The sequence below is a fragment of the Gambusia affinis genome, linkage group LG02 (genome assembly GCF_019740435.1).
Source record: "Gambusia affinis linkage group LG02, SWU_Gaff_1.0, whole genome shotgun sequence".
Lineage (NCBI taxonomy): Eukaryota > Metazoa > Chordata > Actinopteri > Cyprinodontiformes > Poeciliidae > Gambusia > Gambusia affinis.
In genome coordinates this window covers 14527247-14550807 of record NC_057869.1, presented here as the reverse complement: position 1 = coordinate 14550807, position 23561 = coordinate 14527247, and the positions used below count along the sequence as shown (strand labels likewise).

Here is a 23561-nt window from a genome sequence, read left to right as displayed (position 1 = left end):
CAGTAAATATGGAAAAAAAGACACATGGTGTAGTTCTAAACAACTGAAATCCTTTACTATTTCATGACAACCGGACTCTGACTGCCACAGTTTGCGACAGTTTAGAAACCTAATTTTGCATAATAAAGCCTCCATGAGGTAGAAAAAGTAGCTATGCTTGGTCATCACTATAATACTGGATGGCCATGAAGGACTGTTCATCCCTTAGTGATGCTAAGAAAAGTGTTATTTCCACTGATTAGGTTTTTTTAAAATATATAATAAATGCATTATTTAATAATAGCAATTTGTCTAACTTGAGCACATTTCAATTGATTTTATTTGAAAAAGAAGACGCTATGTTCACTCTAACCTCTAGAGGGAGACCTCACCCTAACTGTCCGTAAACACTTAGAAGAAGAAAGAGTCTGTGAATTTTCCCCTCATCTCACTGGTGTGGTATTGACAGCTATGAAAACAGCATTTTAACACTAAACAGTTTATATTTAGTCAACCCACATATAGTCTACAATGTCTACACGGGCCTTGAGAAGACTCAAAGGGAAACAGAGGGGTCAGGAGGCCTTGGACCTCGGGGACCTAAGTTTGGGAGACAGCCCGGATGAGCAGGCTGAAGCTGAGGTTGGGGAGGAGCAGCTGGACACGGCTAATGCTGCTAATGTTTCTCCTCTTTCCAATAGCAAAAGCAGCAGCCGAAAGACAAAGACAAATAAGGCTCAGAAAAACTTCCGTAATATTTATGAACTGGTAAGGCGACGATAAGATGGAGTGACGGTGTTTCTTATACAGCAACGGCACTTTTTGTCTCTAGTTGTTTACATCAGCTCCTGGTAGCTTACCTAGCTAAAACATGCTAACAGGTACTCTCAGTTAAATATTAACATGCTATAGTTTTATTAGACTATCCAACTCAGTAGGTACTGGTAAGTTAAACACATTTAAAACTTGCCTAACGAGAAACCAAAATAACAGAGTGGAGGGTAAATTAGTTTCATTCCTACATAATTGACTGGTGTAAAAATTATGTATCTAGGACAAATTTCTGCTTTCTAAAGTTGCCTCTTACTCAAAAATATAAATGTTATAGAGAATATATTGACATATGCTGGCAGAGTACTGACACTGACTGACGGGTTTATCTTTAACATTTGTCAATTCAGAATTTGTTGTGTGCTTTTGTACATTTGAAGTTCCTGAAATAATTTTAGAATAATTTAAGACCAGTTTTATCATGCAATAAATATGTTAACACTTTATGGTTTACTGCCACCAATATATCTTTTTGGCTTCTTTTATCAGATATGTGATGCAGAAAATGAGTCAGATGGAGTTTCACCCGATAAAGATCCGGAGAAACATAAAGCAAGTGGAAGCAAAAAGAATAATAACAAAGATGTTGAGAATCAAGATCAAGAGCATGAGGAAGAGTCCACAAAGGTAAGGTTAAAACAATTAGCAAGAAATTATCTTCCTAATTAACTGTTTTATCTAAAGACATATTTTGCATCTGTCATTTGTGGGTTTTTTTTCTTTTACAGTCAGGAGACAGAGTTAAAAAGAAGAAAAAAAAGAAGAAAACTAAAACGACATCAGAGGATGGACAATTAAATGTATGGAATATATCCAATTCAGTTTATAAGGCAGAAAGTTTTACAGCTAATTATTCAGTTATAGAGTTTATGCAGTCTGTGCTGCCTCGGTTTACAGAATCTTTACTAATCTTGCGAACAACATAACAGTTAATATAACGTCACAACTCATTCAACATGCATTTTTATTACTTTTAGGGCGCTGCAACTGAAAATATTGATTTACTGCTGGAGAACCTGGAGCTGTCCAACGGTGAGAGTCTGCAAAGTGAGGACTGCGGCGGCTCAGTCAGAAGATCTGTGCTTCATGTGGAACACAGGTATGAACACCAACCTGTTTGATGCTGAAGATGCACAGAAACATGACCCAAAGCATGAACAAAACTCTGATTTTAATGTGCTCTGTCATGATAAGGCATTGGATATATTTAGCAAGATTACATGTTTCAATTGTTACATAACGAGAGTTAATTCAGCAAAGTTAGCACTGTGGCCCTTCTATCACGGACTTAAAATAAAGGTCGTAAGAAAATTAGTGATTCCACTGGTGTAAAATTATCGTCGAGGCTGGAATATTTCTTATCATCTGAAGACAGGAGAAGCAGAGAAATATAGCTTTATAGATTCAAACCAGAGCATGAAAGCATGAAGTTGCTGCCGGATTTGTCTAGTGCTTTTAAATTGCCGCTAGAGAGGATGAAAATCATGCTTTAATTAAATTATAATGAAAAATAATCAAATTGAGTTTTATGTTTTCAGATTTAATAAAACATAATGTTTTCCTTTTCATTTCATTGATGTTTGTAAAAATTTGGTTGTGGTCAATCCTTACATGTCACAACTTTAATCTTTAGGTCGTTGTGACCAGGGCTGCACAACATATCGCAAATTTATCATTAACTCAGTATTACTGTTCGCAACAAGATTGTCAAAAAGAACTGACTGGACTATCATAAATGTCAGCCAGTTTTGTTTTAAGCACCATGCATTCAAGCTCTCTGTCCCAGTATTATATGTAGTGACCAGTAGTCTAGTGCAGCATGGACAGGTTTGGATGATTCGTGGTAGTAAAGTGGACCAGGCATTAAGAAGTCAAGGTGTCCAAATGCTGAAAGAGCAGACGGCAACCAGAGCAACTTCTTCCATAAATCATTGTTGAGGTGGACATTTTGAATCTTCTTGATGCGGCATAAATATTTGCTCTTATCAAAAGCAGAAAGGCTGTAGCACTCACTCATCAACATTCATTGTTAGAGCATTTACCAGTATTACTGCAGATCACATGTTTTCCTAATATTGTTGCAGATTGTTAGGTCATGATTCATTTTTAGGGAAACGTTAGCTGCCAGAAGGTGGGAATCCTGCCTGGCGCAAAGTTTTCTCACCGTTGTCGACGCTGTTTTTTGTAACATTTTGTTTTAAACTGGAAATGATGAAAAACGTCACATGGAGGGAATCTTCACAGCTCATCAGGTGTTGTCAAAGTGACTGTTTCTGGTTTGTCATCAGGAATCTCAACCCAGAGACTGAACTGAAGAGATACTTTGGAGCTCGGGCCGTTCTGGGTGATCAAAGGTAAGAGGTTTTAGAAATGAAAAGTATTTTGTCATTTTGATGTGTAAGATTCATAAAGTTTTTTTTTTTTGTTTTTTTTTTCTGAACAGACCTCGGCAAAGAAACAGGCACTTTCACCGGAGCACTTGGATGACCAGCCCAAAGGAGAGCTGGCCTCGCTTTAGCCGACCCGGTGGGTCTTTAATATTAAATATGAATAAAATATTACATTTTTATGTGATAGACCAACACAACCGTCTATATTATTTTAAAGTTAAACACTTAGTGTCAGTCTGCAACACAACATCCCAATTAAATATACTAAAGTGTGAGGTTGTAAAGTGTTTTGAAAAAAAAGTTAAAGTTTTATGAATATTTCAGCAAAGACACAAGATGATAAGGAGCCACATGATTTCATTGTTCAGTATATCTGTTCAACTCTCCTTAATTTAAATAATGTTTACAACATCCAGCTGTTCTTTAGTAAGCCTGAATAGCAACGTTTACGAGACTGTTGTAAACGTTGCTATTCAGGCTCTCATTATGAGAGCTTGAAAGTAGCTTAGCAAAACTTTTCTCAGTTTCCAAGATTTGCAGTCGTGCAACATAAAACTGGCTAAAAGCATTTTTGAGACCGTGACGTCATCACAAAGACTGGCTTATTGTCCGCAAACTGAAAAACCTTATTGATTCATTACCTTATCTGTCTGATGGATATTCACGCCTTGGCCTGATGGCATTTTTTCCCCCACAAATATCAATTTAGGTTGTTATGAAAGGTTTGAAGCCAAGCCTCCTCTGCACACAGAGCCTTGTGTTTTAGGTGTTTAGTAACTTGCTCACACAGTTCCTGTTTTTGTTTATACTTAAAATGAGTCATCTGAGCAATTCCTAGTAGGTCTTTCTGTTATGTGTACTGACCCACAATGTCTTGCATGCTACTTTATCTGTTTTATAGTAATTTAGTGGTGATTAAAATCTACAATCACTGGAATAGCTATTACTGGTCATGTTAAACTGCAGTTTACCACAAATTTGCTTTATGATCTTTGGCTTATTGTAGATTTTAATTTTTAATTTTTTTTTTTTTTTGCTCATATAAATCTTATTTATTAAAACTTGCTTTACTAAATAAATAAAGTTTATTTAACAGTTTTCCCTTTTAGTCAGAGTTAATTAATAATTTTCCCCCCCTTTTTTATTACATTAATACAAATTTAACAGAAATTAACTCATATGCTTTGTATTGAAATTCTTTTTAGTTTGTAACCCTGATTTCTGCCTCCTCAGGAATCTCGATGACCTTGCTGGAGTCCAAGAATGGCGTTCATTATTTCACCTTTGAGCACAACCGGGACTACCAACAAGTGCAGTTCAAGTTCTTAGATGCTGTTGAGTCCATGGATCCCAACAACATTGTGGTGAGTCTTCCTCTCATGGAGCTTAAACCTGTTTTATCTTTAATCTACAAGGTGAAACTTTGTGAACCCAGTGGAGTTGTTGCTCAATATTTTTGTTCCAGCTTAAACTCCTGCAATTTGTTTTGCCAAGTAACTATTATGTTAATATCTTAACATTTTGGAACTTTTACAAATGTTCTCTTAATACAGATCTAATGAATTTTATCTTTGTATTTGAATGCGCCATGTAATTTCAAGTAAACAGAAAATGTGAGCTGTAGATGAGTAGAAACAGAAATGTTTACCGCCTTCCCACCACTCCATCAGTAGTTCTGCCTTCCTCACAGATCTGTTTTTACCGGACTTGAATAAGGTGGGACAAAAACTTCCCTACTTCCTGAAATGGTTCCTGCAGTGGAAATGCACTTTTATTAACAACCCACATTTTTTTCCCCAGGCTGCAGTCAGAGGAGCAGCTCCAGTAGGACATAGTTTGCCTAAACAGCTCCAGCAGTTAAAACACAAACATCAAACTATTCAGGGAGGATTCAGTGTAATTAGGTTTAGAGGGAAGCATATTGGAAACACACCTCATGTGTTCCTAAGAACTCAAAAGGTTTTCTAAGAACTTTTCACATTCTTAGAGAAGGTCTGTAAATGCTTCAAGCAAAGTTAAAAGTACAAAGTTTTCAAAGTTTAAACATTTGCATATTTAAAAATTAAGCTGTTCTGGATCTATTTGTTTCTTTTGCAGCAATCACCAAGGAGGTGGTGACATAGAAAGCTCACTGCCAACTTCTATAACTTGGATAATAATGGTCCAAACTTTTAACAAGCGATAAAATATTCTGTATTTCATGAACAAAAATCCTAAATCAAGAATCAAGAGTCTCATGGACAGGAGAAAGTGTTCAAAATTTAAATAAAGATACAAAGAAGTCCTTTAGTTTTCCATTGCTGCTCTGGTTGTGATCATAAATTTCATCATCATAAATATCTGTCTTTACTTTGCTGTAAAGAAATTAATGTCTAATGTTCCTTTTGTATTTTACTGTGACTTATTGTCAGGAAATTAATTTCAAAGTGAACCGATTGAGTCCAACCAGACAAACAGTAATATTAAATAGAGCAAAAGATAAAAAGCAAAATAAGAAATTTTTCCAGATATTGTTGTATTTTATGTTTTATTTTTCTTTTTTTACATTTTTTACTCTTTTGTAGTTATTTATTTTTGCTTGTTTTAAATTGTTCTATTTTTATATTTGAAGTTTATATTGTATGTGTTTAATTAGGCTATGTATCTTTAGTAAACATTTAGATCGAAAACATTGAGATGTTTCCACCTTTATATGTGGAGATTATTGGATCTTTCGGATCGGTCCCGTTTTAGTGTTTCCTCCTTCTGATGGCGACTGTTTAACAACAGAGAAGGACTGACTGCAGAAACTCCATATTTTTAATTTACCTTTATTTACTAAAATCCAGCGTTGTATTTCTGTTTTCCTGCTTTATTTCCTGCAGGTTCTGCTTCAGCTGAACCCGTATCACATCGATTCCCTGCTGCAGCTTTCTGACGTCTGCAGGATACAGGAGGATCAAGAGATGGCCCGCGACCTCGTCGGTGAGGGGAAAACTGGAACGCATTGAGTTTTATGTGCTGAAGTTTTTATAGGAACTCTTTCACCCAATGTCCATTTTTTTAAGGAGCAAATGGTTTGTGTTTTTTGTATGCACACTGAAAGCCTGATGTGAAGATTTGCGTATATTTACTTTGGTTAGTATCAAGTATCACCCACGTATGACCCTGTGAAACATTCCTCAGTTGATTTGAACATGGAGGTTTTTCATATTGCAATTCTAACTCATGTGTCGGTTCGTCCAAAAAGCCTTGCAGGCTTATCTATTTTAGAAAACAAAGTCGATCTGTTCCAAGTTTGTCCTTTTTATAGACAACTGATTTTGGCACAAACATGAAACGATGCAGCAGCCTCTCTTTACAAAATACTCTGCTGTCAATTATAAGTCTGGTTTTTATCATCGTATCCGAAGAGGACAAGTGGAATATTATGTCTAGATCGTTACATTTCACTATTCTTGGTCTTCTGAGAATCCTTAAAGTAAAGGCGAAACTAAATTAAAAAGCTGCTATTTTAAATCCTGCAGAGATCAGTGCAATTTTTTTGCTTCACATTTAGAATTATGTTTGCCAGTGACTTTGGCCAAAAATGATGACAAAGAAACTGATGTTTCCTATTTTTGTTTATAAGTTTATCAAATTGAAAAATTTCAGAGCGGTGCGCTTTTGCAAAATGTGACTCAACAAACCAGCCTCTGTTAGGCAATCAGGGTTCAGGCTTCATTTCAAGCACAATGCTATGTTTATTATTACAAAGTTTTTTAGCCTATGTGGAAGAGTCACAAAGGACATTTGTCTTCCTCCCTGGATAATTGATTTACATGCCACCGGCCCAACTTTACTATAAGTCAGAGGTTTTCAGTTTTGATATTTTTGGGTTGTAAAGACGTGCCGGTAAGATTGTAAATAAAGCTATGACTGCCAGAGCATGTTTGTTTCATTGTTGTTCCCTGCTTTTCCTCATTGGGCAGCCACAGTATATCTTGTTATGAACTGCTGTAGAAAAATGTCTTTTCTTCTTATTCTTTGTGCAGAACGGGCTTTGTACAGCTTCGAGTGTGCTTTTCACCCTTTATTCAGCCTGACATCAGGAACCAGCCAGCTGGACTATTTGCGACCAGAAAACAGGTTGGTTGTGTCCTTTTTCTTTGAATCTCCTACGTTTGGTGTTGGGAGGCGTCAGTTTGACCCCAGATTAAAGTTTTGAACTTAAATTATGTTTTATGGCTCAGCAATCCAGTAATTGAATAATCCTTGTTTGCAGAGCATTTTATCTGGCTCTTTACAAGCACATGATGTTCCTGGAGAAGAGAGGATGCCCACGGACCGCTTTGGAGTACTGCAAACTGATCCTTTGGTAAAAGAAGAAAGTCAAACCTAACACAATTTCACTTTGAATTATTATGGATTTATTAAAATTCATTTCTGACTAGCATTTTGTTTATCAAAAAGGAAATTCAATCTGCGACTATTATGATTCATGCAAGATATTCTTTAAATAAGAAAGCCATAAATGTGCTATGATTTTGCATTCATAAACTGGTCTGCTGCACATTGTCTGAAATTTACATGGACATTTGCACTAATTTTTGTGTATTGTGTGCAAGTACTGATATTTTGGTTTTGCTGCACTTCCTGAAAATGTTGTAGTTCTCCTAAAAGTGATTATCCAAAGTAGATCTGCTCACTGCATCAAAATTGCTGCAGAATCTCAGTATTTGATGTTACAGTTGCACTGGATGCAGTATTTAGAAGAGTAGTTTATGTAAATTCCCATGAGCTGCTGCTCTGCGTGCCGACGTTGCTGTTCTTAGCAACAGTGTTCATTCCTCCTAATCTTTTCAATGTTTTCCACAAACTTCAGTGGTTTTCTTTTTTTGGAATTTCGTTAAAAGACCAAACAGAAAATATTGCATAATTATGAAGCGAAAAGTTAAGAATGTTTTCAACACTTTTTCAAATTTGAAAATCGAGCCAGACATTTGTATTCAGTTCACTCTGAAAGCATCCAGAGAAGCCGCTCAATTAGAGCATAGAATTAGTCAGACAACCTTCGCGAACAAACAACATCATGAAAACAAAGTAACACAGCAGACAAATCAGGGATTTACTTGTGTAGAAGTTTAACTCGGGGTTAGGATAGAAAACTGGATCCAAAGTAAGACTTTGAAGATCACGGCGGGTTGCGACTGTCTGTCTACAATAACAGGCTGGATCGAGGAAGAAGGTGCTTTAGTCAGATATATTAACAATGTTGTGTTTGATCTGCACCTCAGATTTAAAATTGATGACAATTTCCTTCGATAAAATATTTATATAGGTTCTGATGCTTTATTACACATAAATAAACCATTAAATGAAACATTTTACACAGTTTTCTGTAAATCATTATAAAATAGTATTAGACTTCTCATTATATTATGTCGACTTGTTTCTACGTGCTTTAAGTGATTTACTCGTGGTTTTGTGTCTCATAGTTTAGACCCGGACTCCGACCCGCTTTGCATGCTGCTGCTCATCGATTTCCTCATGCTTCGTTCCAGAGAGTACAAGCCTCTCCTTCAGCTGTACCAGGACTGGGAGGTAAAATTGGGCCTTTGTGTGCAACACCTAATTCAGTAGAAATCTGATAATGAAATTGTTTTTTATGACTCTTTTTATTTTTTTCCAGGAGCATAGAAATCTGTCTCAGCTGCCAAACTTTGCTTTCTCCTGCGCACTCTGTCATTTCCACCTGAGTCAGCAAGATGATGTGGATCCTGAAGAAAGTGACAAACAGAGGCGACAAGCCGACCAGATGCTGCAGAGCGCTCTCATAATGTTCCCTGGAGGTTAGATGAAATCCTTCACACAGCCTCTGTTTAAGAGCACAACGTACAGAGAGGTTTTCATGATTTATTTCCGATTGTAATTGTGTTGTTTTGCAGTTTTGATGCCTTTGCTGGATCTATGCACCGTTCAGCCTGACAGCACAGTCTCTTCCCACAGCTTCTTTGGTCCAAAGAGTCAGATAGGGTAGGTCTCCTTTCTCTTCCTAATGTAGCGCATAACCCGCAAATGCTATTGCATAAATGCTGCATGCTAAAATCGATTTGTCCACACTGTATAACCAAGAAAAAAGAAATTTATGTAACAACATATGCAGCAGATAAAGATCATTGTTTCAAATCCTCCAAACGTCATGTGTCTCCAGGCAGCCACTAGCTTTGGCTGAGCTCACGGCTCTGTATGTGGGGAGAACGTACGGCCTGTGGAAGGAGGCGACGGTAATGCTCTGGCTGGAGGAGTCAGTGAAGGAAGTGCTGCGCCGGGTCGATGCCAAAGATCCTCTCGTAGAGGACTGTGAGAACAAGTAAGCTGTACACTTCCTGCCTGCTTGTCCTCACCCATATTTCCATATTTCTTCCGGATTTGTGATGCGTCAAACGAAGACGAGCCATGTTAAGTAAAAAATGCCAATTCTTAGACCAACCATTTGTTGCTTAAAGAGCTAAGTGGATATGTATTTATTCTCTGATGGACTTGGACTCTATAACGGAAACCCTGTAAATTCTAGACACTATCAGGTACCATAGAATTGCACAAAAATCCGTGAGGGACGGCGGAGTCCCTGCTCGAAACTCAGTGAAAGAGATGTACGGAGCCTGGTGCCGGAAGCCCTTTGAAAGGCTGTTTACATCGTTTTAAACAGTGTGATTGTGAGTGGGAATAAAAATAGCAATAGGTATTTTGTTCCATATAACACAGTAGGAGTGTAACAAGTAAACCTTTTATGGATGCAAACTCGACTAAAAACCAACCTGTTTAGGATTGTATTTAAAATGTAATCAATTACAAATTTATTGATGGAACTTGACTTAATGTCGTGTTTTGATTGTTGATTCTATGTTGCATTGTGTTTCTGTGTCTGATTTGATGTAAAGCACTTTGAAATGCCTTGCTGCTGAAATGTGTGACACAAATAAAATTTGATTGATTGATTGATATGTTAATAGTTCATTAATTTTGGTAAGTGTTGACATTTATCGCTCTGTTCTAGGAGGAAGCAGAGATACCAGAGTGCACCGAGAAACATCCACCGCCATGTTCTCCTCTCTGAGGTTAAAGAAGCCACATCGACTCTGCCTCTTGTAAGAAGTCACCAGATGAGTTTCCAATGTCCAATTTGCCTTTCAGAACATTGAATGGATCAGGCTTCATGTGCTGATGTCAATATCAGATTTTCTTTAAATTGGATTAAATTTCATATCAAAAGACATTAAAACATAATGTTCTTAGGGATACTTGATTAGTCACAGTAGTTTTAATACAACAACAAATGAAGGAATGGAATATCCTTCATATTTTTATACCTTTAACACTTTTTATTTATTTAACAATATCATAAAAGTTGCATTAAAACACATGGTGCGCTTGTGTCACTAAACTGAAAATGTTAGGAGTTTGTAGTTTTGATGGGTTTATTAAATAGGAAAACATCCATATCTGAGTGTATTTCTTGTTCTCTCTGCAGATATCTTAAAAATCTCCTGCACAGCTGTTTTGTTGATATGACAAAACTTGCTCTATTTTTAGCAGGCGTGTCGATACGCCGACCCCAAGTTTACAATCTGGCTTTTTATTGTGGGATGTTAGTCTGATTGTGTCAGAAACGCTGACCGTGCCCGACTCCTGATCGCTGTCAACACCCTGCGGTTTGTGGTTTTCATGTCAGCTGCACCGAATTAAAGCTGCAGTAAAACACTGTGGTGGAATCTGCCTTAATTTTCACATTAAGTGCTTCTTCATATGGGTCTGTTGGAGAACATTAGTGAATGAACAGCAGAATGAAGATTTAAGAAGCACAGCAGTGACAGTTGTAAAGAAGTTTAAAGCAGCTTGCAAAGCACTTCTTAAGCTTTCATATGAAAATGGAAAGAGTATGACACAACTACAGATGTGAAAAGGTTCAAGGAGTGTAAACACTCTTATTAAGCACTTTTTTTTGTTGTTGTCCTCCTTCAAACCGACATGCAAAAAAGCGCGGCTCCACTCCACAACAAAGTTTACCAACTCATGATCCAAACCTTGAGAACAGACTCGTGTTTCTTCTATTTAAAGTCCAGACGTTCTCTTGGGTGTGATGAACTCTGTGTTCTTTCCAGGCTGTAGATGAGCGTAGCCATCAGCAATGCTGCAGAAAGTTTAAAAAGCCAATTATTTTTTTGAAAGTGATAATTGAAAAATAAAATGTACGGTGTATTTTTGACTCCTGTAGGAGGTGACCACTCAGCCTGTGATGGGTTTTGACCCTCTACCTCCACTGGACTCCGTGATTTCATACACCAGACCAGAAAGGTGACGTGGTGCATTCATGTGCATGCATTTCTGATCCTCATAGAAGATCTTCCAACTTGAGTTCATTATAAATTTAAAGCGTTTGTCCCGATTTAGTGATTATTTTTTTTTGTGTCTTCACATGCAGGCAGCGTGTTGGTGCGTCCAATGAGAGCACGCTGTCGCTGTTTTTCCGCTCTTTGCTCCCAAACTTCAACCTTCAGGTGAGCTACACAAGTTCTGCTGCTGGATGCTTGGAAAGATTAAATCATTCAAATTATGTGATATAAATAGCGGAACAAAATCACGAAGAAGACCCACATTATTACCCTGATGTGAATTTCTCTCTCTACGCTCTAAAGAGAAAACTGCTAATACATCTAAAGACGTTGGCACTGAATATGAGCTGGAAGCACTAATTAAGAACTCATGCTGTGCATGTGGAAATGACATGTGATCACAGCTGTAAGCCCCACAGACACAAGTTATTTGTCTCTTAACAAATTGTGTTACTCTGTGTCCAGAGTTTGATCATTACAGTCGATATAAACTTGCTTCTTCGACAGGCGGGAAGTGAAGCAGCCTTTAATATACTTATTCCTGTAGCCTTAAGGGTTTTTGCAGCACTTCCTGTCACATTTGGACCGGGGGATGTGCTTAACCTCCGTCCAAATAAGAGGCAAGCTTCTCTTGCAGAGAAAGTTGACGTAGTGTTTGGAGACAAAAAGAAATCATAAATGCTGTAGCAGAAATCTAAACACTGCAAAGTTCTGTCCTGGTTGGAGATCTTGGTTTTATGTGATGAAACTAGAGTCTGTAAATGATTGACCTGGACATGTGCTATTTTGTTATGGATGCTTCTCTGATTTTATGAGAATAATTCTTAATGCATTCACAATTCTGTAAAGTTAATCATTCCACATTACTTTGCTATTTTTTTGCAGGTTTTTCAGAGTTTTTCTTTAGACCTTGACTGCTTCTTCAGGCATGTTGAGTACCTGACCAATTTCAGGGGATTCTTTGAGTTTAAGCCTATTAATTTTGATGTAAAATTCATTCAAGTAGAAAAATTGAAAAGCATGGTCAGCTTTTCAAATTACGCTCAAGCGAGCATAATTTGAGCACTTTAATAGTCTGAGAAATGGAGACAATTTAATCCAGTTTCCTAGATTTTATCATCTTAAAATGTGCACTATTTTAACGTAATAATAATGTTTATTATTATTATTAGTTATATAATCCTTAATAATAATAATATTATTATTATTAAATTGGTGTTATTAATTGGTTTTATTATTATTAAAACCAGCAAAGCGATTACTTTCAAGTACTGGCCATCTGCTGCTTACATTTTATTTAGTGTGACCAATATTTTGTGATGCGTTTGTTCACTGCATGCTGTTTTATCCAGGTTTGTACTGCAAATATACAAAGAACGAAACAGAGTCCAAAGAAAAACTTTCATGCTTTGACAGTCCATGCACCACCAGTGGTAATTATATCACAGTCTGACAACAATGGATCTAAAATAAAGCCTTCATTGTTCATTGAATTTACAAGAAATAGAAATGTCCTCAGAAAAATGACAAAGATCCTAGCGAATATAGATCAATACATCCACCCATCAATACATTTACAAACAGTGATTTGAAAAAGCTTTTGCTCCCATGCAGATTTTTTCTTTTTAAATACTCCTGAGTGTTTCATCTCATCAAAGCCATTTCATTTACAACATAAGTGACACAGTTGGTAGCACCGTTGCTACGTCAGGATCTGGAACCTTGGACCATAAACTTTGCTCCCACCAGAAAATGCCGAAGAACAATTTCCAGCTGTCGGTTCATGACTTTGAGACAAAACCAACTTGGGTTGTTTGGCAGGAGGTGGACAGCACATCCATAAACAACCAAATCTACTAATGGGAAAAAATAACAAAACAAAAAAAAATAAAAATAATAATAATAATAATAATAATAATAATAATAATAATACATCTGTGTGCAGCGAAGATAGCAACATTATTTTAACTAACTAAATAAATAAAGGATTTTTGTAGCAGTTTTTATGTGCTGGTTGAGCTCAAACTGCTGATTTAGGAGAATAGAAAGAATCATTGTAGATGTGAGCAGCAATAATTCTACTTCTATCAAGGCATATGACCTTATGCATGGATGAATCATAATTTCTTCAGAGTGCTGATTTGAACCAATGATCTTGTTTATCACCTGATTCGATTTGTTCTAGTGTTTAAGGGATTACCATTTAAATATGATATATGGAAGGATGCTTTTAGGTCAGCATGTGTTTACTGCTGTGGAATCCCATGTAATTTCTCTGAAGACAATCATCGTCATGACCTCTTTATCAAATTAATCTGCTTGCATCGAGCACAGAAATTAACTCATTAACATGGGTTGATGTCTTTACACATTAACTCATAGGTGCTTGAAAAATCGCTGTTTGGTCTTTTATAAATGCTGGATTAAATGCAAACCCCTGAGCCGATCGTACTCCAAGGCATGAATCCTCCCAGGTATTTTCTGAGTCTGATACTTTTTGCTCTTTGCCTCATAGTTCCACTGATTTTTTTTTTTAGGATGTTGCCTGAGCCCCAAAACTTCAAAAACATTGTTGTGGTGCATCATCTCTAGTTTTCTGGTTAGCGGTTACGTAGATACAGCTATTAGGCCGCAGCGCCCTGTGAAAACATTTGTGCTGCTAACAGCTTGGAGGAAATATTTTAGCACATGCCCTTGACTGATGAAACATTTCCTCCCAAAGCTCATGGTTAGCCTAAAGGGACGACAACTATAGAGCCTCTATTAAGGCATATGACCTTTTTGCAGTTAATTTAGTCTTCCATTTGCCAGCGTGTTGGTGAACAACAATGAAAACATTCACAAAGTTGTTTGCCTTTGCAGCATGGTTGCTATTAATGAAGCTTATTCATTGGGATGATGAAGGGCCGCTGTATGGAAATGTTATTGAGTTTCTTTTCACTTGGTAATTATTCAACCTCTTTTTTATTTATATAATCCTTGATGTGTGGAAAATAAATAAGTGACTTCCCCTAGTTGAGCATCTTCCAGTTTTATTTTCACATTTTGCTGTCCTCTAAGGCTTTTAGAAAAGTGCCAGGGGAAATTTTGTGGCATTTTGGTAACACATACTTGCTTTGTGATAAATAATTTTTGATTAAATAAGTCAAACCTTCTCAGACAAGTTGTTTGGTTCAAACTTTGAATTGTGTGTAATAAAGTTTAGTCACAGTTGCTCATTTCGTTGAATTTTGATTTGATTGTCTTTTAAGTAAATTGATTAAAGCTGCTGTGATTGTGGTACAGGACATTAAGAAGCTGGTTTTACTGAACTAGAGTTGATCATTTCATTTTGTTCAGAGCTTTTATCCGTTGTGTTTTTTACAGTGTTTCAGGCTTTTGGAATCCCATCTTTGAGAACTGAAAGTCTGTTTATTTCTTAACAGGAAGAGAACAAAAAAACCCCCCAAAAAACACACTGTTGGATTTTGTGCAAAACTTAATTTAAATGTGAATTTTATTACATCTGCTGAATAGAATTTTTTTTTTTGATTGAATCAGGTTTTCAAAGAAGTGAAGATTTGTTTTGGGTCAACAGGAGTGCATAAACTGCTTGACTTGTTCATAGGGAGCTTTAGTTTTTGTGTCGTAGCGTCGGCTTTTTGTCGACTGCAGGCAGATCTGAAACATGAAGGTCATGCACCGACCTGCCATCTTTCCGTACATCAACCACTCTTTGGCTCGCAGGAAGTCGGGTCGCAGATGTGACGGGTCCAAAAGGATAATCCATACAGTTCTCTGGCCAACGACTGTCTCCAGCTTATTCCTGAAGGATCCCAAAGTGTTCTCAGGCCAGAAGGGCTCCTGCCATCAGTCATTAACAAAAATACAAAACACTTGGGATCTTGATCCTGTGAGGCAGAAACGGATCCCTAACCTAATCCCTAAAGAACACGAAGAGCCTTTTTGTTTGTTATGAAGCCATTTCTCCTTTTGTTCTTCTGTCAAAATTAGAACGGGGATGAGGTCATCTCCAAATGAACAGCCCCCTTTCCGATCATGTTGTTCATTGATCTACATGTCTTTATCCATCCTTGGGACCAACTGAACGGTCCCAACACGGACAGAAGGGTTGAGGTCACAACGTCAGCATTGTGCCTGTGGTCCATCTCACAAACCCAAAACCACTGAAAACTGTAAGGGCTAATAGAAGTGATTTGATGCAGAGTAAAGTCAGCTGCAGCAGCGGCAGGAGTCCGCGGTGCGTGGCAGCCTCACTGCGGCCAGACTGCCCAGCGTGTGACCGAATGGCTGAATGACTAATGCTACACAAGGACAGGCCATTTAGCATTTGCCCGTGGATGGATGGATCCCCTGGACGGTAATGTTCTTATAATATGTGCACTGGTTGGAACCTAAAGGCTGCAGAGTGCTGCTACAGGATGCAGCTTGTGATTCGTGAGCAGCAGAACGACGTTCAACGAGGTTAAGCAGAGATGCATGTGTACTCAGGGGTTCATAAGTATTACTCACTTTCCCTCATCAATGTTCTTGTAATCCAATGTAACATAAAAAACCCAACCAGACTTAAACATGAATGCACTGCTTTGCTAAAGTATCTACTAAACTTTGACATGTTACAATTACAAAACTCAAAGTGTTTTAGTTATACTCGGTTTGCCTTTTATTTAATTTTTTACAAATTAAAAAAAGTGTTGTGCAAATTTATTTAAACAGCCTTAGCCAACAACTTTGTAGAGCCTTACTTTTTTTGATGAAAAATATCTTGAGCCACTGCAGGATGCTGCCGCCGCCGCCATGTTTTACCATAGGAGCGGTGTGTTCAGGACGATGAGCGGTGTTCGTTTTCTGCTAAAAATGTTAAAGGTGTATGAATAGTTTTGCTAGACACTGTACAGATGAACGTCCTGGGGTGAGCCGTACATGAGTAAACAAGACGTGCCCTCTGCATGTTTCCTGATATTATCTACTTAAAGAGAGGAAGAGATATGATATGGATAAAAGTATTAAAGTAAAGGGATATGTATTTTTTTTCCCCCTCATTTTCAGGGCGGACTGAGACAGGAGGATGACATGGAAGTAGCGCGAGCCGGCCAGGAGCTGAACCAGGAGGTGAATCGTCTGATGGTGGCCATGAGGGACATGCTGGCAAACATCCGATTCCAGGAGCCGCCCAGAGAGGACAACCCCTACAGGGACGAGGACGAGTGGGACTGAGAGGGCAGCGCTCAAACCAGTGTTTGATGCAAAGAGTTGGAATAAAAACAGAAGACATGTTCTTATGCTTATGAGCAGTTGAACTTGGACATCTTAATTGTGCTATTTTAAAAGAAAGTTTAAATTTGTTTGAACGAGGGAAACTTTCCTGCAATCACAGAAAAAAACAAAAAACAAACAAACTGGAAGTAAATTATTATGTCTGAGTTTCACTAAATAATCTTTTCTCTTCCTCAGATCATTCTGGTTTGCAGACAAAATGAACTCCTTTTATTATTGTGAGAACAATTATGTTTAACTACGGTTATACATAACAACTTCAAAGTCTAATTTAAAAGCAATTCATTCTTAAAGTGGAAAAAAATATTATATACCAGACATGAAGCAGAGAAAATGTTTATATTGGTTGTGGAACATTAATTGATTTTCAGACTTTAAATATTTAATCTGTTTTCTTTAAATAATCAAGTCCACCTGTCACTCATTACAGATTTATTTCTCATTAAATACACAGATTAATTTTAAAAACCCCCAACATTTTTAATGAAGAAACATTTATAAAAACATGCACAGAAAATGTATTAAAGTGTAACAGTGCAATAAAAGCTGACAGTGCATCTGTATGAGGACATAAATATATCAGTAAATTCATTTTTGGTAGTATTGTTTTTGTTTGTGTTTACTGAATAACAATTTTTTTTGTTGTTTTAAAAACAAATCCAATTTCTAAGTGAATCTCAAGTGATTTCTAAAACTGCTGGGCCCAATTCACATCCAAATACAGAATCTACTTTTTTCCAAATTCAGTTCAAATCAAGACGCTCAACCCTTCAGAGAGAGCAGGCATGTGGTGAAAGGAACTACGACCTGTTATCAGGGAACAGTGGTCTTCCAGTCTTTGTCCCTTCAGATCCATGTATTGGCTATTAATAATTTTAGTTAAAAAAAAGTTGTTGAGAGATGTTTTTTTTTTAAAGTTAATAAAACCAGACCTACACCAGTTTTTCTACGTAGTTTGGTTCAAAATCTGCATTAAAACTCTACAATAGAATAAAACTAATGGGGAAAAAAATAATAATTTTTTTTGTTCAACTTTCATTGTCATCGGGCTGCAAATGACATTTTTCACTTTCCAAACATGGAATTTTCTATTCAATAAAATTCTCGTTTATTTAATCAAATCAGTCAGTTATGATTAGGATGTTAAGCTAATGTGACAAAAACAACACTGTTTCACTTGAATTTAGGTGAATATGAACACAAATAGATGAACAAAATCAGTTTTATATAATAAAAGCACATTTCTGACTCCTCAGCATTTTAACAGCTATGCGCAGGTTCTTTGCAGAAATCTAGAAGTTGGAAGTCCTGGTTGCAGTTTACCCCAAATGTTTTTTTCTGGTCAGTTAAGTACAAACTTGAACTCTCTGGCATGACATGCACATTGCTATGTGAGGTGGGAAACTCATCCTGAGCACACCGTCTCCACAGTGAAGCATGCAGATGGACGGAGAGACCGAGGGACGTCTAATCCCAAATTAGCTACCTTACAGTCCTTGACTGTTTTATTACATATTGGCTTATTGCATGAAACCCAATTAAATGCATTGAAATTTGTCATGGTAATGTGAAAAAAGTGGTGGTGTGAATACTTTTTCTTGCTGTGGTTTTCGCCCAGTGAAGAGATCAATTCATAAGCTGAGCTACGAGAAATTTCAAATGGAGCTCATCATGCACCAAAGCGAAAGTTTTCAGAAATGACTTGGAGAAATGTCCGAAAGGAAGAGAAATTCTGCTGAAACCTTCTTGTGGTTTACTTTTTTCCCCCCACTTATTTACATCTGATTTAACTTCTACTTTTGCCTTGAAATCCACCCACAATGTTAGTTTGTCAGAGTGACATTTATATCTGGGTCGAATTACAAGCATTTGATTTTTTTTTTCCGACTTATTCCATCAGCCCATTCTGTAGACGCAGTCCATTAGGTTAAACACAAGTCTGTGAAAGTGCAGATATTTCTGCATTTGTTAAACTGATTACTGAAGGGAATATTTTCCTCTCCTCTCTGCTGAGATGCTCTGTGTTTTCCCATGGAAGGCTTTCTCTGCAGCAGCTGAACTCTGAGAGCAGAACCCTGCTCCTCCCAGCACCACAACAATAAATTATGCTTATTTATCTCTGGTTTTGTTCGCTGTTTGTTTCAGTCCGGTCAGGCTGTTTATACAGATGTTTATCTCTGGAGGAAAATGTTGTCATTTCTGATAGGGAGCAGAGAGCCTAAATATAACTTAATTTGACTGAATCATGACTTTGCCTCATGCCGTGCTTATCGCCGTGTTCCTGTCAAACCTCCTGCACAAGAAAATACCCTAGTGCAGAGACATGATCACTTCTAGCCCATTAGTTTTGAGCTTCTGCATAGTTTTTTTCTTTTTTCCTCCTACATTTTACATGGTAGCATTTTAACAGACTGTGGATGCACACATGCTGCAGTGCACGCCAGCAGCTTGAGCTGCGACTGCAGCTACTTTGACTTTGTGGCTCAATAAGCCACATGGAGTGGATGGATGGTCATTGTTGAAGTCCACCTGGAGCTACGGCTGAGGTTGGGAGACCTTTTTATGTGATTCTTCTGTTTAAAGGCTTACACATACACTTGGACGTATGTGAAAGGTGAAATAAAGCTCATGTCATTTTTGAGAGTCACCTCAGTTAAAAAGTGAAATTCCTGTTTTGATTAAATACACACTCATGATAATGTTGGGCAGTAAAGCGCAGTGATAAAATTATTGCTCGTGATATTTGCAGTTTTATGTGTGTGGGCATGCACACACTTTTTCCTTCCACTAAATTTTCCATTAATACTTGTAAGTAGATCAGTGTGAGAACAGCCAGCCTTTCTAGGTATGAACTCTTTGGAGAATGTTGACGGCTGTCTGCTGGATGGCTGCTGAGTTGGCAGCTTTCCCCTACATTGTGTTGGCAATAACATGACTCAGCATTTCTGTATCAAACCCCCTTTTTTTTAATTGGTATGATGTGATGCTCAAGTGTTTTTTTTTTTGTTTTTGTTTTTTTGAGAAACTGAACTTTGTATTTTTACTAGGTGTCATTGTAAGGATTTGAGTTTCTCTGTGTTTATTTGGGATTCCGTGTCCATTGAGTCTCTGTGTTGTCCCGTCTCCCCCATGACTGATTCCAGCTGTGTCTAGTTCCCTTGATCACCCCCTGTGTATTTATACCCACCTGTGTTTCTAATTCGCTGTCACGTCCTTGTTTATTCTGTCTGTTGTCTTCAAGTCGGGTCCAGTTACTATCGGTGTGAGTGTTTGCCTCTGCTCCCCTGTGCTGTCTGGATTTAATGAGATTTTTGTCATTAAATCATTACGGCCTTCATTTCTACCTGGGTCTTCCACTTTTCTCCTCACCATCTACACCCCACTTCACGACAGAAATCCCAAAATCCATCAAATGGGAATAAATGTTTGGAATTCAGGAGCTTGTATGTGATGAATGTATTAGTAGTGAGAACACCAAAGTTTTCTGACTGATTTTATTCAGGGGTTTCAAATTCGTTTCCATTTTGGGCTTCATCAAGATCATGAACGTTTCTGGCAACAGAATGCATTGATAAAAGCCGTTAGCAAACTATTAAAAAATATTCATAAATTGCTGTCTTTGTGAAAGAAATAATACTGAACATCTTTTCACATTGATGTAATTTGGCAAAGTACAACTTTTAAATTGGCTAAAATACACTTGAGTGCACAGAAATCTTATGAATCTATTCCATTTATCCATAAAATATCTACTGATTTCAAGTAAGTACATTTATTTTTAGCCTTTTTTCCTTTTACATAACCACTGTGTCTAGAGGAATTTGACCTAATGACCTCAGATCTATTTATGCCATTTTAAGGATGTAAACAACAAAACATCTAACAAAGATTCACAAACAAGACAAAGGGATTTTTCACAGCTCAACGCCTCTGTAAATGTTTTATAAACATATTTAAATGAACGTTTATAGAGGTGAATTTCAGTCATTCTGGTTGCTGTCTTGTTAAAAAAAGGTCTACTAGAAATCTACATAAAAGATTTCTATCTCATTAGCTCCACCACTGAGATGAGTTTAGAAACCTTGTTATGTGTTTTATGTGCACATATACTTAAAACCATGTACTTAAAACATATCTATGTTTTAAGTACAATAATAGTTTATTAGAAATTGGTTAAGCCATTTTATAAACAAGAAGTTCCTTGAATATCAAATTCTGATTGGCCAAATTGCAGTAAATATAAGGGAGAAAATGTCTCAGGAGGAAAGGTTTCCAGTGGAAGTTTTCTTTAAAAGTACGTCCCAGTAGATGATTTGAAAAGGGCTGCAAAATATTTTAGAATTAACTACATTTTAAATACATTCATGTTGGGGAAAATATTTCCGATTCCCATCGTCTGTCTGTCTGTCTTTTACTTTGGAGTAGATGTGCCACCCACAAGGTTGTGATGCCCTGGGCAGTGAGCCATGTCTCACTCATCAAAATCCTCCAATCCTGAACAGTCTTTAGGCTCCACAGTAAAACACAGCCAACTAAAGCATAAAAAGCAGGTTTTTAATTATTTGTCATGTTTTATGAAATAAGGAGATTTATATCTGAATTCTTCCAGGTTGTAAAATCTTTTGGGAGGATAATAAAAACTTTTACCTTTCAGCCTTCAGAAACATAAAAGTCTTCTGTCGTGAACTCTTGTTGAGAGCAAAATTCAGAACTACAGCATTTGCTTGGTGTGTTTTTTAAAGAAGCTTTCTTGTTGATACATAAATATTTTTACATAACACTGAACATCGCTGAATCCAGACTCTGAGACAGGACCATATTTCCAACTGACGTCTGTATGAGAGGAGGAGTTTGGGAAAGTCACTCAGGATTATTTTCAAAATGACTCAAGCAGCTCACTCTCCATCTCGAACAGACGTCTCCAGTCTTCCTTTTTCCCCCCCTGTGTTGTCCAGAACGGATCGGATGGTTCCAGATCAGATGCGCAAAGACTAAGAATCATGACGGACAAGAGAAATGAGTTCGTGGATAATTCGTGGATGTTTGTCCAAGTGGAGTTGCTTCGATGACAGCGGGGAAAATTTGGAAGAGGAGACGGATTTATCAAATGGACAAACGCGCCGTCTCTTTTGACTTTGCCTTCACAGCTGAGAACTCCCTGGGTCTTACGGTCGTCTGGACAAACTCAGCTTTGTTGGGACCAGCTTCCCAGCGGTTTGTGAGTTGCCCGATTATCACAGGACACATTTGAAACAGCCGGTGCGCAATCGTCTTCCCATGGACTGGTGAAACTCAGTCTCCCCGTGTTGCTCCAGGTAAGCTGAAATCTGTCCGTCATCATTACTCCGAATTCCGACATGGATTTCAACAACAGCTCGCTGCGCTATCTCCACGTGGAGTTCAACCCGCTGACCGAAATCATGGACGAGAACGAAACGAACTCCACGCTCGGTGAGCGGAACTTGCCGGGCTGCGTCCAGATCCGGATCCCGCAGGAGCTTTTCCTGGCGCTGGGCATCATCAGCCTGGTGGAGAACATCCTGGTGATCCTGGCGATCATCAGGAACCGCAACCTGCACTCGCCCATGTACTACTTCATCTGCTGCCTGGCCGTGTCCGACATGCTGGTGAGCGTCAGCAACGTGGTGGAAACCATCTTCATGCTCCTGAACGAACACGGCCTTCTGGACGTGCACCCGGGCATGCTGCGCCACCTGGACAACGTCATCGACGTGATGATCTGCAGCTCCGTGGTGTCCTCGCTCTCCTTCCTGTGCACCATCGCCGCGGACCGCTACATCACCATCTTCTACGCGCTGCGCTACCACAGCATCATGACCACGCAGCGCGCCGTCAGCATCATCGTGGTGGTGTGGCTGGCCAGCGTCACCTCCAGCATCCTCTTCATTGTGTACCACACCGACAACGCCGTCATCGTGTGCCTGGTAACCTTCTTCTGCATCACCCTGGTGTTCAACGCGGCGCTCTACCTGCACATGTTCGTGTTGGCCCACGTGCACTCGCGGCGCATCTCGGCGTTTCACAAAGGCAGGCGCCAGTCCACCAGCATGAAGGGCGCGATCACCCTCACCATCCTGCTCGGTGTCTTCATTCTGTGCTGGGGGCCTTTCTTCCTCCACCTCATCCTCATCCTCGCCTGCCCCACCAGTCCCTTCTGCAACTGCTTCTTCCGGAACTTTAACCTTTTCCTAATTCTGATCATCTGCAACTCCCTCATCGACCCGCTCATCTACGCCTACAGGAGCCAGGAGCTGCGCAAAACCCTGCAGGAGCTGGTCCTGTGCTCCTGGTGCTTTGGCATGTAGGAGCCGTGGAAATTGAAGCAAATTAGGTCAACGTGCGATCTTTTACCCGAAGGACTGTTTCTCTGTGAAGGTTTTATTGGGCGGATTGGTCCTCGAGCTGCAGCAAGATGAAGGAGGAATCTTATGAAGACGTTTACTGATGCCAGCATGGAGCTGCGATGAGTTTCATTGGGAGATTTTGCCGTTTCATTGTTGCTCGAGAACGCTCAATGCCCAACACTTTCTAACTTCAGGGCCTTTTCTTTAACAAGAGGATAACTCAAGAGATCTTTAACCTTGTGGGGTTGTTGAAAAGGTCTCTGAATGTGGACTTTCTAAAACAAACAAACGAAAATAGTCATTTAACTTTACATTATTAAATATCAAAGTCCAGGGAAATATTTGACAGCTAGAAGGTTACAGCT

General features: G+C 38.4%; 2 protein-coding genes across 2 annotated transcripts; both read left to right on the top strand.

Annotated features, from left to right (window-relative positions):
• The first annotated feature begins 353 nt into the window (after positions 1–353).
• Positions 354–17422, top strand: tcf25 (transcription factor 25 (basic helix-loop-helix)). Its single transcript, XM_044137631.1, has 18 exons — positions 354–747; positions 1300–1437; positions 1539–1610; positions 1788–1909; positions 3099–3164; positions 3254–3336; positions 4434–4564; positions 6065–6164; positions 7214–7307; positions 7444–7536; positions 8657–8762; positions 8851–9010; positions 9107–9194; positions 9373–9531; positions 10219–10309; positions 11437–11516; positions 11644–11719; positions 16604–17422. Exons 1-18 carry the CDS (start codon positions 511–513, stop codon positions 16769–16771), a joined length of 2064 nt encoding a protein of 687 aa, XP_043993566.1. The 5' UTR covers positions 354–510; the 3' UTR covers positions 16772–17422.
• A 4328-nt stretch (positions 17423–21750) lies between these two features.
• mc1r (melanocortin 1 receptor) lies at positions 21751–23203 on the top strand. Its single transcript, XM_044137617.1, has one exon. The coding sequence runs from the start codon at positions 22189–22191 to the stop codon at positions 23155–23157; it is 969 nt and encodes a 322-aa protein (XP_043993552.1). The 5' UTR covers positions 21751–22188; the 3' UTR covers positions 23158–23203.
• Positions 23204–23561: the final 358 nt, after the last annotated feature.

Excerpts from the sequence above, each read along its gene's own strand:
- tcf25 (XM_044137631.1), top strand. The coding sequence starts at position 511 with ATGTCTACACGGGCCTTGAGAAGACTCAAAGGGAAACAGAGGGGTCAG. Across the intron at positions 748-1,299 it reads TCCGTAATATTTATGAACTG|ATATGTGATGCAGAAAATGA; the intron begins GTAAGGCGACGA and ends TTCTTTTATCAG. Across the intron at positions 10,310-11,436 it reads CCACATCGACTCTGCCTCTT|GAGGTGACCACTCAGCCTGT; the intron begins GTAAGAAGTCAC and ends TGACTCCTGTAG.
- mc1r (XM_044137617.1), top strand. The coding sequence starts at position 22,189 with ATGGATTTCAACAACAGCTCGCTGCGCTATCTCCACGTGGAGTTCAAC.